The sequence below is a fragment of the Rhinopithecus roxellana genome, chromosome 20, assembly GCF_007565055.1.
Source record: "Rhinopithecus roxellana isolate Shanxi Qingling chromosome 20, ASM756505v1, whole genome shotgun sequence".
Classification (NCBI taxonomy): domain Eukaryota; kingdom Metazoa; phylum Chordata; class Mammalia; order Primates; family Cercopithecidae; genus Rhinopithecus; species Rhinopithecus roxellana.
In genome coordinates, this window is record NC_044568.1 from 64,483,164 (window position 1) to 64,501,267 (window position 18,104).

General features: G+C 43.3%; 1 protein-coding gene across 1 annotated transcript in view; it reads right to left on the bottom strand.

The window, feature by feature from the left end:
- HYDIN (HYDIN axonemal central pair apparatus protein) overlaps positions 1 to 18,104 on the bottom strand; it is a 392,140-nt gene that overhangs the window by 15,069 nt on the left and 358,967 nt on the right. Inside the window, 6 exon segments of the mRNA XM_030924912.1 lie at positions 6,878 to 7,028; positions 7,899 to 8,062; positions 9,228 to 9,440; positions 12,458 to 12,677; positions 13,498 to 13,775; positions 16,488 to 16,646. Coding sequence (XP_030780772.1) covers positions 6,878 to 7,028; positions 7,899 to 8,062; positions 9,228 to 9,440; positions 12,458 to 12,677; positions 13,498 to 13,775; positions 16,488 to 16,646 — 1,185 coding nt within the window.

Sequence of the window (18,104 nt, forward strand, 5' to 3'; positions counted from 1 at the left end):
ACTGTGCCATACAAGATGGTGAACTTAATCAGTAAATGTTGTGTGTGTTTTGATTGCTCCACTGCCTGCCTATTCCCTCATCTCTATCCCTCTCCTCGGGCCTCCCTATTCCTTGAGACACAACAACATTGAAATTAGGCAAATTAATAACCCTATAATGGCATGTAAGTTAAAATGAAAGGAAGCATCACATGGCTCTCACTTTAAGTCAAAATCTAGAAATGATTAAGCTTAGTGAGGAAGACATGTCAAAACCTGAGATAGGCAGAAAGCTAGGCCTCTTGCACCATACATTTAGCCAAATTAAGAATGCAAAGGAAAACTTCTTAAAAGAAATTAAAAGAGCTACTCCGGTGAACTCACAAATAATAATAATTATATAATAAGAATTATTGCTGATATGGATAAAGCTTTAGTGGTCTGGATAGAAAATCAAATGAGCTACAGCATTCCCTTAAGCCAAAGCCTCATCCAGAACAAGGATCTAACTCTCTTGAATTCTATGAATGCTGAAGAAGTAAGGAAACTGCAGAAGAAAAGTTTGAAGCCAGCAGATGTTGGTTCATAACGTTTAAGTAAAGAAGCTGTCTCCATAACATAAAAATATAAGGTGAAGCATCAGGTGCTGAGTAGATGCTGCAGTAAGTTATCCAAAAGATCTAGCTAAGATAATTGTTAAAGGTAGCTACACAAACAACAGATTTTCAATGCAGATAAACCAGCTTTCTATTGGAAGAAGATGTCATTTAGGACTTTCATAGCTAGAGAAGAGAAATCAATGCCTGGCTTCAAAGTTTCAAAGGACAGGCTGGCTCTTGTTCAGGGATAGTGCACCTGGTGACTTTCAGTTGGTGCCAATGCTAAATCTACTCTGCCTATGCTCTAGAAATGGAACAACAAATCCTGGATGACAGCACATCTGATTTCTGATTACAGTGTGGCTTACTGAATATTTTAAGCCCACTGTTGAGACCTACTGCTCAGAAAATAGATTCCTTGCCGGGCGCGGTGGCTCAAGCCTGTAATCCCAGCACTTTGGGAGGCCGAGACGGCTGGATCACGAGGTCAGGAGATCGAGACCATCCTGGCTAACACGGTGAAACCCTGTTTCTACTAAAAAATACAAAAAACTAGCCAGGTGAGGTGGCAGGCACCTGTAGTCCCAGCTACTCGGGAGGCTGAGGCAGGAGAATGGCGTGAACCCAGGAGGTGGAGCTTGCAGTGAGCTGAGATCTGGCCACTGCGCTCCAGCCTGGGTGACACAGCGAGACTCCGTCTCAAAACAAACAAACAAAAAAAGAAAATAGATTCCTTTCAAAATATTACTTCTCTTTGATAATGCACCTGGACATCCAGGAGCTCTGACGGAATTGTACAGGAGATGAATGTTGTTATCATGCCTGCTAACACAACATCTATTTTGCAGCCCATAGATGAAGGAGTCATTTTGACTTTCAAGTCTTGTTATTTAAGAAATACATTTCATAGGGTAATAGTTGCCATAGATAATGATTCTTCTGATGGGTCTGGGCAAGGTAAACTGAAAACCTTCTGGAAAGGATTTGCCATTCTAGATCCCATTAAGAACATCTGTGATTCACTGGGGAAGGTCAAACCCTCACCTATGCCTAGGAGTTCAAGACTTCAGTAACTTGAAAAGTAGAGGAAGTAACTGTAGATGTAGTAGAAATAGCAAGAGAACTAGAATTAGAGGTGGAGCTTGAAGATATGACTGAATTGCTACAATCTCATTATAAAACTTGAATGAATGTTGAGTTGCTTCTTATGGATGAGCAAAGGAAGTGATTTCTCAAGATGGGATTTACTCATGGCGAAGATGCCATGAACATTGTTGAAATGACAACAAAGGATTTAGAATATTCATAAACTTAATTGATAAAGCAGCAGTAGGATTTGAGAGGACTGACTCCGATTTTGAAAGAAGTTATATTGTGGGTAAAATGCTTTCAAACAGCATCACATGTTACAGAGTAATTTTTCATGAAAGGAAGAGTTAATTTATATGGCAAATTTCATTGTTGTCTAATTTTAGGAAATTGCCACAGTCACCCCCACCTTCAGTAATCACCACCCTGATCAGTCAGCAGTCATCAACATCGAAATTAGGCAAGACCCTCCATCAGCATAAAGATTATGACTCACTGAAGGCTCAGATGATCACTAGGATTTATTTAGCAAAGAAGTAATTTATAATTCAGGTATATACATTACTTTTAAAGACCTAATGTTATTGTACACTTAATAGACTACAGTATCGTGTAAACATAACTTTTATAAGTACCAGGAAACAAATAAAAAAAATTGTGACTCACTTTACTGTAATATTAGCTTTGTCATGGTGGCCTGGAACTGAACCCACAGTATTTCTGAGTTATGTCTGTAATTTAATTTTCTGCCTCATTCACATTCTCTATCATTTTCGTCTTCCCAGAGAATGTTACGTTATGTTTAGAACAGTTGCTGTGAAGTCTTTGCCTGCTAAATCCAACATCTGACCCATCTTGGAGTCAGTTTCCATTGACTGCTTTTTATTCTTGACTATGGATATCATTTTTCTCCTTCTCCACAGGTCTAGTAATGTTTGTTTGTGTACTGGACAATGCTGATGATCATTGTAGAGATTCTGGATTCTGTTGCCTTCCTTTTAACAGTGTTGATTTTGTTCTAAGAGGTAGCTGAATCACTGACTTAAATTTGTGTGGGTTTGGTTTTGTGCTTTGTTAGAGCACATCTGTGTAAATCCTCCTTTGGAGGACTGCAGTATTGTGCTGCCTGTTGTTCAATGCCTGAGAAAAGTTGCCTCAAGGTATTTATCAGGACCTTCTGACTTGCTGGGATGCAATCTCCAGATTTTGTCCTCCCTGTAGAACTTGTATGTGCTCAGTTTTAGGCTTTTTTAAAGGGCTAACAAAGAGAAGGCCTTATGAATGGCCCTCTCTCCTAAGCCTTTCTTCTGGCTTTTCTAGTATTTTAGCGGGGTTTTCAGGATTTTAATGAGGTATTAATGCAATCTGTTTCCTCTTGCTGGGCCAGACTTCCAATGTTCCCCAGCACTGATTAACACATAGTATTGCTATTCCTTTATCAACCAAATAGCAGCTGTTCCCTAGTAAATCTCATGTTGTCTCACCCTGCACATGTGCAGTCCAACTCTTAGCCAAGGATAGTGAGGGTTCGAACCCCCATGCTGTCTTCTGACCTGTCCTCTTTACTCATGCACTGGTCCTTTCTCTCTGGTGTCCTACCCTGTAGAGACCAGCCTTTTTGACTGCCCCAAACTCTTGATTTCTGCCTCCTCAGCTCTTTGGGGGCTGCTGTGCTTTGCGTGGACGCTAGCTCACTGAACTGTAGTCAGGAAATTGTCCTTAGGCAGAGAACCAGGATAATCGTGGGGATTCATGTTATGAGTTTTCCTTCCCTTTGGAGGACTGCAGTATTGTGCTGCCTGTTGTTCAATGCCTGAGAAAAGTTGCCTCAGAGATTTGGTTGAGTTTTATGTGTTTTTTTTTTTTTATAGTGGGAGGAGTATAAAATGGATTATTATAATCATTATAACCAGAAGCAGAAATGCTTTCTATTCTTTAAAAAATGTTATCATTTTTAATTTCAATATGTATTACTGTAAGGAGACTGGTGATCTGGGTTCACTCTGTCATTTTTACTCCAAAGTCTTTTCACTTCTATTTTGATACATATCTTTACTTATTTTTTGTTTACATCTATAGTTTATGAATATCCCTATTCTCTTCCTACTCTTCTCTCTGAATGAGAAAACTTCTCTTATTTCCCCCATTCAATTCCTCCAGAATGAGGAAATGTTTCTCATTGCCTTATTTTATTCTTCCCCTTGCTATTTCCTATGTTCAGGTCATATGAAATATTTATGTTAGATTGTCTTTCAACAATTATTTAAAATTACCTATCAATTTAATTTTGATTCTTTGCTTATTATATCCTTGTACTTTCCTCTTTGAGTCACTTTTTTTTTTTTTTTTTTTGAGACAAGGTCTCACTGTTGCCCAGAATGGAGTGCAGTGATGTGATCTTGGCTCACTGCAACCTCTGCCTCCCGGGTTCAAGCAATTCTCCTGCCTCAGCCTCTTGAGTAGCTGGGACTACAGGCATGTATCACCATGTAGGCTGAGCCAATTTTTGTATTTTTAGTAGAGATGGGGTTTCACTATGTTGGCTAGGCTGGTCTTGAACTCCTAACCTCAAGTGATCCATCCACCTCAGCCTCCCAAAGTGTTGGAATTACAGGCGTGAGCCACTGCACATGGTTCACTTACTTATTTTTAAAGCTTTGTTAATTCAAAAACTTTTAATTTTGTATTTATTTTCAGATGGAGTTTGTACATATGGGTGGTTTACTTTTTTTTTTTTTTTTGAGACATAGTTTTGTTCTGTTGCCCAGGTGGAGTGTAGTGGTGTCATCTCGGCTCACTGCAACCTCAATCTCCTGGGCTCAATCAGTCCTCCTACCTCAGCCTCCTGAGTAGCTGGGACTATAGGCATGTGCCAGCCCACCTTGGCCTCCCAAAGTGTTGGGATTACAGGTGTGAGCCACTGTGCCTGGCCCTAGGTCAGTTACTTTGAGTCCTTGTATGTCCAAGTTTTGGGGTCATAAGAGTTTTGTCTGGAAGAAGAGTTCTAGATTGACAATCATTCTCACTCAGACATTTGGATAGCTTATTCCATTATATTCTTGTATTTAGTGTTGCCACAAGAAGTCTCATGTTACCATGATTATTAGTTCCTTTTATTTCCTCTAGAATCATCTAGGACTTTCTCTTTCATCCCGGTTTTCTGAAACTTTGCTCTAATGTATTTAGATGTGAGTATTTTTACATTCATCCTGTTTGGCAACTTGATGGACCCGTTCGATTAGAAGACTTGATCTTCTTAAAAAGCCCTGGAAATATTTCTTCAGTTATTTTGTTGAAAATTTTCTTCCCTCTAGTATCTTGTTTCTCTTTCAGGTGCTCCTGTTACATATATTAGAACTTTTTGATTTCTACATTGTCTCATACTTCCTTTCATTCTTTTTTTGAAACAGCTTTTTTGAGATATAACCCACATACCAACAAACCCTCATTTAAAGTGTTCTATTTGGTGGTTTGTAATATATTCACAAGGCAGCATAGCCATCACCACAATAAACTTTAGAACATTTTCATAATCCCTAAAACCCTATAACCATTAAGTCACTCCCCTTTACCCCAACCCATCCCCTCCAGCCCTCAGTACCACGAATCAACTTTCTATTTCTGTAGAGTTGCTTATTCTTCAAATTTCATCTACCTGGAGTCACACAATATGTGAATGGCTTCTTTCACCTACATTTCAAAGCATACATTCACTTACATATCAAATCACACATTCACTTACATTTCAAATCATACATTCACTTATATTTCAAATCATATATTCACTTACATTTCAAATCATACATTCACTTACATTTCAAATCATATATTTGCTACTGGTTTCTTTCACTTAGCATAACGTTTTATAGCAGGTATCAATATTTTATTTCCATTTCTTTTTATTGCCAAATTCCACTCTATTTATACACTTACCAGTTCATGAAAATTTGGGTTGTCTCTACTTTTTGGCTCTTATAAATAATGCTGCTATGAATATTTGTGTATAGATTTTTGTGTGCACATATGTTTTCATTTCTCTAGGGTATTACCTAGGAGTTAAATTGGTGAATCATATGGTAACTCTGTGTTTAACCATTTGAGGAAGCGCCAGACTCTTTTCCAGGGCAGCCGCACCATGTTATACTTCCACCAGCAGTTTATGAGGGTCCCAGTTTCTCCACATCCTTGCTGGTGCTTGTTATTATTTCATTTTGTTCCATTTCTTTGTCCTCAACGGCTAGTAATATCTGGTGATATTACTCAGTTCCATCTTCTAAGTTATTAGTAATCCCCATTATAAAGTCCATCCCTCCTGTATGGTTTTCTAAATATTCTATTTTTCATTTCTAGAGCCTCTAATTGATTCTTTGTCACAATAGCTTATCCTTATTTCATGGGAATGATTTTCTCCCTTTGGGGATATAAATAATATCCACTTAAAGTTTTCTGTTTGCTTTAATAACTCATTCTTTTCAGAGGTTCTGATTTATTGAGTAGGTGTTTCCATTTTATGGTAACTTTTTTTAGATGTTTCATGATTTCTTGATTTTGAGGTTCTCTTAAAATCTTGTCTGTCTGTGAATGCTGATCTGATTACATGTGATTGGAGCAGCCTACTCAGTTATTGTAGAAAAGGAGATCTCACACTGCTGAATGCATCTTGCCAGTATCTCTCTCTCTCTCTCTCCGTGTGTGTGTGTGTGTGTTCCTACTTTCTTTTTTTTGTTTTTGTTTTTTAACTTTAAAATGTTTCCCTTGGTGATTCCATCCCACATCATAGCTCCAAATACTACCTACAAATGAAAAATTCCCAAATGTTATCTTCAATCCTGGCCTCTCCCATGAGCTACAGACCCACACACGCTCCTTTTCTTCAAAACACTTACCTCATTTTGTAATTATACACCCATAGTGCAATTATTTGAGTAATGTCCATCTCTCTCCACTAGACTCTGTGTTCTGTGAGAACAGAGATTGTGCCTATTCAGGTCACTGACGTGTTACCAGCAATCAGTATAGTACACGGCATATGTGCTCCATAGATACTCGTTAAACCACTGAATGGATGAGGTGAAACAACTCATGAATGAGAGACCCTGTGATGTCTTGGAGCAGTGAGCATGGGTGGCCATCTTTACTTGCTAACACCAGGATCAAACTCAGGGTCAAACCTCCTGAGTTCCAGGGTGGTGCCTTTGCCATGTAGATACCTTTGCAGTGTACATTCCCTCCTTGTGGGAAAAGAAGTTCAGCTTGTAGTCTTTCTTAGAGCCAGATAGTACATCAATGTAATCAAGGCCCTTCATAGTGATGCTTAGGTCCGGTTTCTCTGGTTTCAGTATTTCCACGATGACCCGGAATCTGGGGCAGCATAGGAGAAGACAAGACGGGAGACGAAATGAGATCATTAACCCAAAGGAAAGAAGGAAAAGTGCCAGCTGTCCTCTTGATTTTATGGGTAGTGCATGGGTCCAGGGTTCTAGTCTTTACCCTGTCACTAACAATAATGGGAACTGCCATTTACTGGCCACCTATTATGTGCCAGGGACTAAGTGGCCTGTGTGTTACAGGCATTAATCCTTGCAGTATCCATAGGAGGTATTAATACATATCACTATCATCTCCGTGTCACTAAATAGAAGCCAAGAGAAGCAAGATAAGAGAAAGAAGATAAGATGCTCCAAGAGAAGGAAGATAAGATGACTGGTTACTGGCAGAACCAGGATTCAAATTTAGGTCAGGCCTTTACCCACTATGCTAAGGAGGAAGCCTTCAGTACACTGTGCCTCGTCTCCCAGTTCCTTCTCTGTCAAAGAAGGGGACCGTGCTTGTTGGCCTTGAGCTCTCCTGGTGCCTGATTTCCACTCTGCTCCTCCTGCAAGGACAAGATCCAAGGACTTGCTTCTCTGGCCAGTGGCTTAGGTGATAAGACAGAACACTCAGTAATAACAGTGATGATTATCATTATGATAAAAACAGCTAACATTTGTCGAATGCTTATTTTGTGTCAGGCATTGTTCTAGGAGACTTACAAGTAACTAACAGCACAGAAAAAGAATCTCGCTAGAGGCTTAGTGTTCAGGAAATGGCTGGTCACATCAGGGAACTCTGTCTCTGACTCCTCGAGCCCCTCAACATCCTCTAGAGGCCCTAAGTAGGGGAAGGACCAGGCTAGATGGTGAAAGTCCTCCTTCCATCTCCCCACCCAGACCCCTAACCCCATCCCCTTACCTCTGGGGCTTGTTCAGCCAGTTGGTGATCAGCAGAAGTTCAGTGTAGGGGGTCTTACATGGCACTTCACGGTAGATACTGGCTACAGCTTTGGGGAGCTCAGAAGTCCCATGCAGAGCATACAGCCAGCCAGTCCCATCCGGGAGGGGGAAGAAGAGGGTGCCCTAAGGAGAAGAAGGATGTGATCAGAATGACACACAGCGTTCTTTATTAGGTACCTATCAGGCATGTAGAGACCCAGGATTAATGGAGGATAATGGAGGCCCTGGAAAGAAACATAATACCTTGGAAGGCATCTTGGTGATATATTTCAGGAGACAGAAAAATGTTCATATGTATCTGAGCCAGGAATCCCATCCCAGAGAGCTTATTGAAGAAAAATCCCTCCAAAGAAAAAAGTTATGTGTACATATAAGAACCAGTTATAATGTTGATGAAAATTTGTAGATAAACATTCAACAAATGGAAATGTAAAACAAATTGTGGAACTTTCATTCAGTGAAATATTTGGCAGTTATTAAAAATAATTATCACAAAGACCACATAGTTAAATAGAAAACTGCTAGTGCTATACTGTAAAGTGAAAACAAATTGAATGTATAATTTGGTATGTGATGATGACAGATATGGCTGTATCTGAATAAGGATTGGTAGTGAAGATAGAAGAAAAAAGTTCATTTTTTAATAGGGTGGAAGATTATGGCCACTTTTCTTTTTTTCATTTTGTTACAGTCACCATTGTGTTATTTATGCAATTAAGTGAAACATTAATTACTTGATGCTTGGTCTGGACTCCATTTCAGAACCAAGCCCCTGACTCTACGAGAATCCCCTCTACATAAAAAAAAAAAAAAGGAAGCCAAAGCTTGATAATCTGCACAATTCCTCACTATTCCAACATAATCTAGATGCTCCCCATCTAACATCCTCTGAGCGCTCAGCTTGCAAAATGTCTTTTTTTTTGAGACAGAGTCTCACTCTGTTGCCCAGGCTAGAGTGCAGTGGTGCGATCTTGACTCACTGCAACCTCTGCCTCCCGGGTTCAAGCAATTCTCCTGCCTCAGCCTTCCAAGTAGCTGGGATTACAGTTGTATGCCACCATGCCTGGCTAATTTTTGTATTTTTAGTAGAGATGGGGTTTCCCCATGTTGGCCAGGCTGGTCTTGAACTCCTGACCTCAGGCGATCCACCCTCCTCAGCCTCCCAAAGTGCTGGGATTACAGGCATGAGACACCGTGCCTGGCCCCAACGTGTCTTTTAACCTCATTCACACAGTACCACCTTCAACTATGCCAGGAAACCAATGGGGGTCAGGGGACCTCAGCCTACCTGGTGCTTGCGGTTTTCCAAGTTCATGGTGCGGGGCCTGTAGGTAATCTCGTAGGGCTTGTTTTGCTGGTGGGCCTCCAGGGTGATGAACTCAGGCCCCTCCCAGTGCTCACCCTCAAAGATGGGGTGCAGATTCCAGGTCTGGTTGGTGCGGTTTGACAGCAGAATGGTCTGCGTGTGCTTGGAGCGCACCTGGCATGTGAAATTCACCACCTGGAAGAAAGCAGGCACCTCATCTTCCATGGCACTTCCCCCTGGTCTGTCTCCAGGGCCAGAGGTACAGAATGTGCGCTGGGGAAGACTGACTTTAATAGTGCTTCCCATCATGAGTTTCAATGGGTCCGTTTCTTTTTCTTTCATTCACTCAACACCTACTTACAGGTACCTTCTATGTGCTAGGCACTGTTCTTGGTGGTGGAGATGTAGCAATGAACGAAATAACAAACATCTCTGCCCTTGAGCTGAGATTCCAGTGCGGGGAGACAGACACACAAGTGGAATGCAGAGCGTGCAGGATAGAAATAAGTGCCAAGGGAAAGACAAAGCAGAGGGGGTGCCAGATTGGGAGTGGGTTGGAGTTTTTACACAGTGTGATCAGGAAGGGCCTAACTGAGCATATGTATTTGATTAAAGACCAAGAAGGATGAAGCAGGGGAGACCTGGGGAAGGGCCTGAGTCAGCCTGAGTGTAACTGGCAAAGGAAATACCAGTTACAAAGCTCCTGGTTTTGATAAAAGGCAAGGAGGCCAGTGTGGCAAATGTGAAGTGAGTGGGGGGAGATAAAGTGACAGGGGACAGCACACAGGGCCTTGGAGTTGTGGTAGAGACTTTTTTTTTAATTGAAAAAAGAGGACTTATGAGTGTTTTGAGTAGAGTGACCTGATCTGATCTATGCTCTAACAGAATGGCTCTAGATGCTTAGAAGTGACAGAGGAAGACAGATTAACTAGAAGACACTTGCAATAGGCCAGGTGGGGATCGACAGTGGCTTGGGTGGCACTGGTAGCACTGGGGATGGTAGAAAGTGGGTATATTCCAGTTGTACATGGAAGAGCCAATAACATATACTGTTGTATGGTATCTTGGGTGCAAGTGGAAGAAGGTTCAAGAATGACACCCAAGTTTTTAGTCTGAGCAATGAGCAGAATGGAGATGCTCTTTACTGATGTGGGGTTGACTGTGGAAGGAGCAGGTTTCAGGGAGAGATCAGGAGCTCAGGTTTCATATGTGTTAAATTTGACATGCCTATTAGTCAAGCAGGAAGTAGAATTTACAAATCTGGGGTTCAAGGGAAGAGCCCAGGCTGGAGATAAAGATTTGGGAGTTATCAGTATAGCAATTTCATTGTTGTCGTTACTGTTGTTGTTTTGTAGAGGTGGGGTCTCACTATGTTGCCCAGGCTGGTCGTGAACTCCTGGGCTCAAGAGATCCTCCTGCCTCGGCCTCCCAAAGTGCTGGGATTACAGGCATGAGCTACTGTGTCCAGCCTAACAGTGTTTTTTTTAAGGCCAAGAAACTGGCTGAAATCAACAAGAAATGATTGTATGTAGAAGAAAGAAGGAATCTAAGGACTAGTTCTTGACTGACAAACTCCAATGTTAAAAGAATCAGAAGGCCAGGCTTGGTGGCTCATGCCTGTAATCCCAGCACTTTGGGAGGCCAAGGTGAGTGGATCACCTGAGGTCAGGAGTTTGAGACCAACCTGGCCAACATGGCGAAACCCTGTCTCTACTAAGAATACCAAAATTAGCTAGGTGTGGTGGTGGGGGCCCATAATTCCAGCTACTTAGGAGCTGAGGCAGGAGAATCGCTTGAGCCCGGGAGGCAGAGGTTGCAGTGAGCCGAGATCATGCCACTGCACTCCAGCGCAGGCGACAGAGTGAGACTCTGTCTCAGAAAAACAAAAAACAAAAAACAAACAGAAGATGAGAAGGAGAAGCCGGTGAGTAGGAAGAAACCCAGGAGAGAGTGGTGTGCTGGAGCCAAGTGAAGGAAGTGTTTGCAGGAGGAGGAACGGGTTTATGGTGTCAAATGCTCCCCATAGTTCAAGAAAGAACTGGCCATTGAATTTAACAATGTGAACAGTGTGGTATTGGCATAAAGATGGTCAAATAGATCAATGGATGAGAACAGAACCCACATATATATGATCAATTGATTGTCATTTACAATCAATGACAAAGGTGCCAAGGCAATTCAGTAGAGAAAAGAGTCTTTCAACAAGTGGTACTGGAACAATTGGATATCCATGTACAAAATTTCTTTTGATCCATATCTCGCACTATATACAGAAATTAACTCTGAATAGACTGAAGACCTAAACACAACATTTACGTTCGGAGTATACAAAGAGCTCTCGAAACTTTAATAAGAAGACCAATGACCTAATTAAAAATAAACAGAAGATTTGAACAGACACTTCAACTAAGATAATACAGGGCTGGCAAATAAGTGCTAGAAAAGTTGCTTAACATCATTAGTCGTTAGGAAAATAAAGCCTCCACGAGAGACCCTACATACCAATTAGCATAGCTGAAATTAAAAAAACTGACTATCAACTATTGACAAGGATGTGAAGTAAGTGGAGATGTCAGACATTGCTGGTGGCATTGCAAAAGGACACAACTACTTTGGAAAACAGTTTGGTAGTTTCTTACCAAGGTAAACATATGCCTACCACATGACCCAGCCATTCCACAACCGGGTCTTTATCCAAGAGAAATGAAAGCATATGTTCCTGCTGAGACTTATAAATACAAGTTCATAGCATACTGTATGATTCCACTCATATAATATTATTTTACAAAATTACAGACAGGGAGATTGGGTGTCATTTCTCCCATAAGCAGTGTTGCCAGGTAACACAGCTGACGGTTCAGTTAGGTTTCCAGTAACAAGGCTAGCAGAGGGATATACCAAGGCCTTTTTTTTAAAAAAACCACAGAAAAGGAGAAAGGTGTTAATGTTTTACTCATAGATCTTGGAATTTGACCTAGCCAGTGATGTCAAAGCAGGCTTCCTTGAGAATGTAATGCTTCAGATGAGAGCTGAAGAATGGAAAGGAATAAACCAAATGAAGAGGGGAGAATGAATATTCCAGCAGTGGAAATGATGTATTCGCAGGCCTCGTGGAGGGAGGGGGCAGGCCTGCATGTTTGAAGGAGGCCCGGCTGAGTTCACTTGCTGGGGTCACTCCTGCCACGGGGCCACCCCGGGCAGCACCTACTAACCTCTTTTATTGCAGGTGGTCCCACGCAGACTCCAGACAGGGTTAGGCTCAGAGGACTGCCTCCCTGGATGAAGCAGAGAATGTTTTTACAAAGGCTCTCCTTTCCCACCTCGGTGGGATGGTAGGTCACTTCGAAAGAAACCTCCATGCCTGAGGTAATATAGCCTTCTTCTGGGCTAATGGAGAAATGAGGCTCAAATTTTTTGACGTCCCATTTAAACCTTTTCCAAGACAAAAGAAGACAAGAAAGAGAGTTTATGGATGTTGTAAGGGTGTCCTCAATGCTACTGAGAACAAGAAACTCTGCCTGGCCTGTGAGGTTCACCTCCCTTGAGTCTATCCTAGGACCTAGGAGGATAAATATCTGCCGGACAGAGCAGAAGCACTGGGGAAGGTGGGCCAAGGTCACTCCCTGGGTAGGTAGACTTCACTCCCTTGCAGAGCTGAGCCAAGGGCAGGAAGTGGCCGCATCTTACTATCCACGAGTGACACATCGGGGAAGGTAGGTATCAACACGCATACACATGTGTCGTGTACGTAAGGTCACACAGCTAGGAAGTGGCTGGGCTAGAACAGAAACCCTTCTGGGACTGTGGCCTTAACTGTCCCCTGCACTGCCTCTTAGTTCAGATCCTGGATGGTGGCGACAATCCCTTCCTGTGAGAGTTGCCTCTGTTCTGGGTGGCACTGGTATCCCATGGCCCTATGTGGTCCTTCCTCTGTGGTTGGGCACTCGCTTATCTGTGAAATGCGTTGGTAGCAGTCTTGGTCTCATAGAACCGTAGTTGGATTATGATGTGTGTCATGTCAAGGCATGAAACAGGCATTGAGAAAATATCTTCTGTTATCTCAATTGTAGTAATCATAGTAGCAGCAATCACCCCAGTGAGGCCACTGCTGTCACATCTTGAGGGAAGCAGGGGGATGTAGAAGGGAGAGGACAGAAGTAAAAAGTGACTGCTCTTGCAGAACAAGTCCAGGGGAGGTATAGGGACAGGGGCCTCTGCTGCAGCCTTAGGGTGGGAGGCACTGCTCCCCTACCTTGCACCCATGTCGCCTGTGTTCAACATGAGGATGCGACGCGTGGCTTGTGTCTGATACACCACAGGTCCGAAGGGAATATGTTCCTGGTCCAGCGAGATCTCCAGGGCCTGGCAGCAGCCGCTAAGGAGGAAGAGGGGGCGCAGGAGCCCCATGCATTCCATGAACACTTCCTCAGAGAAAGGAGGGACACGCTTCTTCGGGGCAAAGCTGACTTCCAGTTTGCAGACTTCTCTGGGCTTCAGTGTGATGTTGTGGAAGGGCACCAAGGTGAGGACCTGAATAAAACAGCACCCAGAGTCAGCAGCTGAGGGTGGAAGGTCCCTAAGGCCTTGGTTCCCAGAGGTCTTGCTGCTGGGATTGAAACAGGGGTCAGATCTCACTCCTGCTCTCCCATCAGCTGTATATGCTTTGGTAAATTACTTAAACTTTCTCTGACTTACTCTATGTTGAAGATTAGTATCATTTCCCTTTCCTGACCCTTTCCTATTTTGTGCATTTCCTTCTTTCTTCCTCCTCCCTGATAAAGGAAATAGTAATGGGAAATAAGAAACACTTAGAGCTCTGGCATTTCTCAAGGAGTGTTCCCTGCCTCAGTTTCCCTGTGTGGTTGTTAAAATGCAGATTCTGGCTGGGTGCCATGGCTCATGCCTCTAATCCCAGCACTTTGGGAGGCCGAGGTGGGTGGATCACTTAGGTCAGGAGTTCAACAACAGCCTGGCCAACATGGCGAAAACCTGTCTCTTCTAAAAATACAAAAATCAGCCAGGCTTTGTGGTGCATGCATGTAGTCCCAGCTACTCAGGAGGCTGAGGCAGGAGAATCACTTGAACCCAGGAGGCAGAGATTGCAGTGAGCTGAGATCACACCACTGCACTCCAGCCTGGGCGGCAAAGTGAAACTCCAACTCAAACAAACAAACAAACAAACAAAAAGCAAAAAAAAAACCCAGCAAAAAAAAAAAAAAAAAAAAAAAAAAAAAGCAGATTCCTGGATCCTGCCCCAGACCAACTGAATCAGAGTCTCTGGTCAGGGCAGGGGTGGGGAGCCTGGAATGTGCATATTCAAAAGTTCCCCAGGTGACTCATGTATTCTAAAATCAAGGACCACTGTACAAATTTGTTCAGCTTTCTCTTCCCTCTCGTTCTGGTAAAAATCAAATCCAAGTCAGCTTTAAGGAAGTCAATTCCCTTCTCATCCGGAAGCTCTCTTTGGTACAGAGGACTGAGCAGTCACCAGTGAGTGGACGGGGGCAGCAGGGAGTGAGATTATGGGCTGCGGAGCTGTGACAGGAAAGTCACCTTAGAGACTTCTCCAACATGATGTGGGAAGCTAGCCTCAGGGTGTTGGCGCCAGCATGGGGCACTCTGGCAGCTTTAATCTGACCTGCTGAAGAGGCAGACTTGGTATGGCCAAACTATTAGGGACCCTGACATGCTGGAACCAAGGACTTTAATTTGGATTACTAAGGAAAGAGAACCAATAAGTCTTCCCCACCTTGCCCGGATGGCAAAGTAGGGAACACGGGGTACTGGAATGAGACGCCCACAGGGTCTCTTACCTTGGCTGGCCTCTCACAGCCAGTTTCTCTGTACCCTGCAATCCCCAGATGGCCCACAGTGCTCTTTCCATATGGAGTTCTATCTAGTTTTCAAGTGTATATACCTTTGCCCACGAGGAACGCCCCTTCCTAACCTGTTGAGGGACACCTCTTCACACTGTAAAGTTCAGGACAGGCCCCTCTCCGCGGGAAGCCTTCTGTAATCCCCCAAACCCTCCTCGGAGCAGCCCTGATCCTGATTCACACTCTGCCTCTGTAGATTCTGTGCTGCCCTGGGGCTATTTATATGTCTGTGACCCTCAAGGACTGAGATCTCCACCAGACCAAGGTCTATGTCATATTCAACTTTTATTCCTAGCACCTAGCATGTATTATTGAGTAAGTGTAAGAATGAACTGCATGAAGGAATGGATGCAGTCTGGTCTTGGAATAAAACATATTTGGTGCATTTCCAAGGGTCATTCAAAGACTAATGACTGTAAGATGAGTAGCTAGCAGCCAGGACTGGTAGCTTCTATGTTCAGGGAACTTGAGGAAGTAGACTTGACAATAAACATGCTTTTCTCTCACTGCTGGTGGCTGTGCAAAGTGAGATAATCTTTCAGGGAGCAGATTGGCCATGCACATTGAAACACACTTTCCCTTTTGACACAATGAGTCCACTTCCAGGAAGGTGTGTGTGTATGTGTGTGTGTGGGGGGGGCGTGTGTGTGTGTGTGTGTGTGTGTGTATATATATATATATATGTTTTTTTTTTTTTTCTTTTTGAGATGGAGTCTTGCTCTGTTGCCCAGGCTGGAGTGCCATGGCGCGATCTCAGCTCACTGCAACTTCCGCCTCCTGAGTTCAAGCAGTTCTCTGTCTCAGCCTCCCGAATAGCTGGAATTACAGGCACCCATCACCATGCCTGGCTAATTTTTTGTATTTTTAGTAGAGATAGGGTTTCACTATCTTGGCCAGGCTAGTCTTGGACTCCTGACCTTGTGATCCACCTGCCTTGGCCTTCCAAAGTGTTGGGATTACAGGTGTGAGCCACTGAGCCCAGTCTAGGAATGTATCTTAAGCATAGAGTCATGGATGCACACAAAGGCTTAAGGAGAAACACCTGAAATGAACAAAAATAGAGAACTGGCCTGTCTACACAATGGAGATGTAAATAAACAAATGACAATGAATGACATGGAAAATGAAATGAAAATGCAAAATGAAAATAATGTTAATTTTCACAAAAACAGTATGGGACTAGTGCACCGTGTAGAGCCCCATACTGTTTTTGTGAAAATGAACAGACAGAGCACAGGGAAGGCTCTTAGAATGGTCTGGCACATTACAGATACATAAGAAATGTGAGCTGCTTGTGTTGCCAGCATGGCCATCCTCATCATCAGGGAGCATGAAGGGGCCCCTAGGAGCCCCTCTGAGCACCAACCTTGGGTTCCTGGAGTTCTGGAATTGAGAACAGAATGGACTGGTTAAATGTGAGCTGGGCCAGGCTGTTGTTCATGATGGAAACTGTTCTTTTCACAACCTGCCCTGGTAGGACAGCTCCCAACTTCACAATCCTGTTGGGTGGATCTAGGACTAAAATCTGTGGGACAAGAAAGAGTAGGAAGAAGAGTTCATTAGTTAAAGAGAAAAATAAACACTACATGTCTTCTCTGGTGAGGCAAGGGTGGTTCCTTTTCTTTCTGTGCCCTTACTTCTTCATATTGGGTGGGCATTTCCCTGCTCAATAAGCATTTAAGTGCCTAAAGTGTCCACTGAACTACTTGTCACACAATTATACAAGTACAACTGGGTTAAAATATACTTAGGAAAATCTCAGGGCACCTTGAGAACATATTACAGGGGGCTGAAACTAGGCTAGGGGGCTCAGGGGGCCTTTCTGAAGATGGCATATATACATTGAGAGCTAAAGAAAGGTATGAGCTAGTCGGTTTCAGCCAGAGTGAGTGTGAAATTGGGGAACAACCTAAGGCAGGGAGATAACCTGTGGCCAGGCCCTGAGCCAGAGGGAGTGGCCCAGTCAAGGCCTGAGGCTGGGAGCTAGGACCTGAGAAGACAACTTTAGAGAGGTGGTCAGGTCTTGCACTTGCAGGTGCAGGTAGGCCACTGCTGAGTGAGAAGTGGGAGACTGGGCTTCATTCTGGGAGCAATAGGAAATCAGTGAAGTATGGAGTGTTTGTGAGAGAGCTCTGGCTCCTTTATGGAGAATGGGCTTGAAGAGGGCAAGAAAGAAAGCAGGAGGGAGAGATGATGGTGGTTGGATTAGAACAGTGGCAACAGAAGCAGAGAAAAGTAGTTATGCTTCCAAGTCCTCAGGTAAGACACTAATTAAAATAGTGCCTGGGTCAGGCCAAGGCCAGGCTGAGCCTGCCCTGCAGAATGGCCCTGACCCACAATGGGCAGCACCCCCTGGTCACTGTCATGTGGTCAGTCACTAAACTGTACCCCTCCACCCAACTATCTTTAAACCCAGCCACATGTTTCCATTTTGTCTAAAAAGGCAAGAGCGTCTCTCCCACCAGTCATGAGCTCTTGGATGTCTGAGAACATGTGAAAGTCACTTCTGCATCTTCCCAAAGTATCCAATACACAATGGGTGCTAAATAAACAAGCGAAAGACCAATAGGAAAAAAATGAATCAATGGCATCAGAAGAGACCTTGTCTCTAGCTTGGGTCTAGACCCATGAGTTGGCAATATCCTGTTGCTCCTATGGCTTGATGGGAAGGCTGCCAGGAATACACCCCTCCCCTGGTTGCCGAAATATGCTACGCATTCTTGAAAGTCTTGGAAGGATTTCAATCTTGCAAAACCTTCTATTACAATACAGATAATCCCACCAGACAAGCACCTTATGTGTTTAGTAGACACGAGAAGGAAATGAATGAGCAGCAGAATATGACCATTTCCTTTCTATCCAGAGTGGCTGGGTAAAAGGAATGCCTTGAACCAAATATCATCCAGGGATCTGTGACTGGCTGGAGAATGCTAATTAATGGGGTGTTAAGGAAAGATGTTCCATCACTGAAACACGTGTCTGT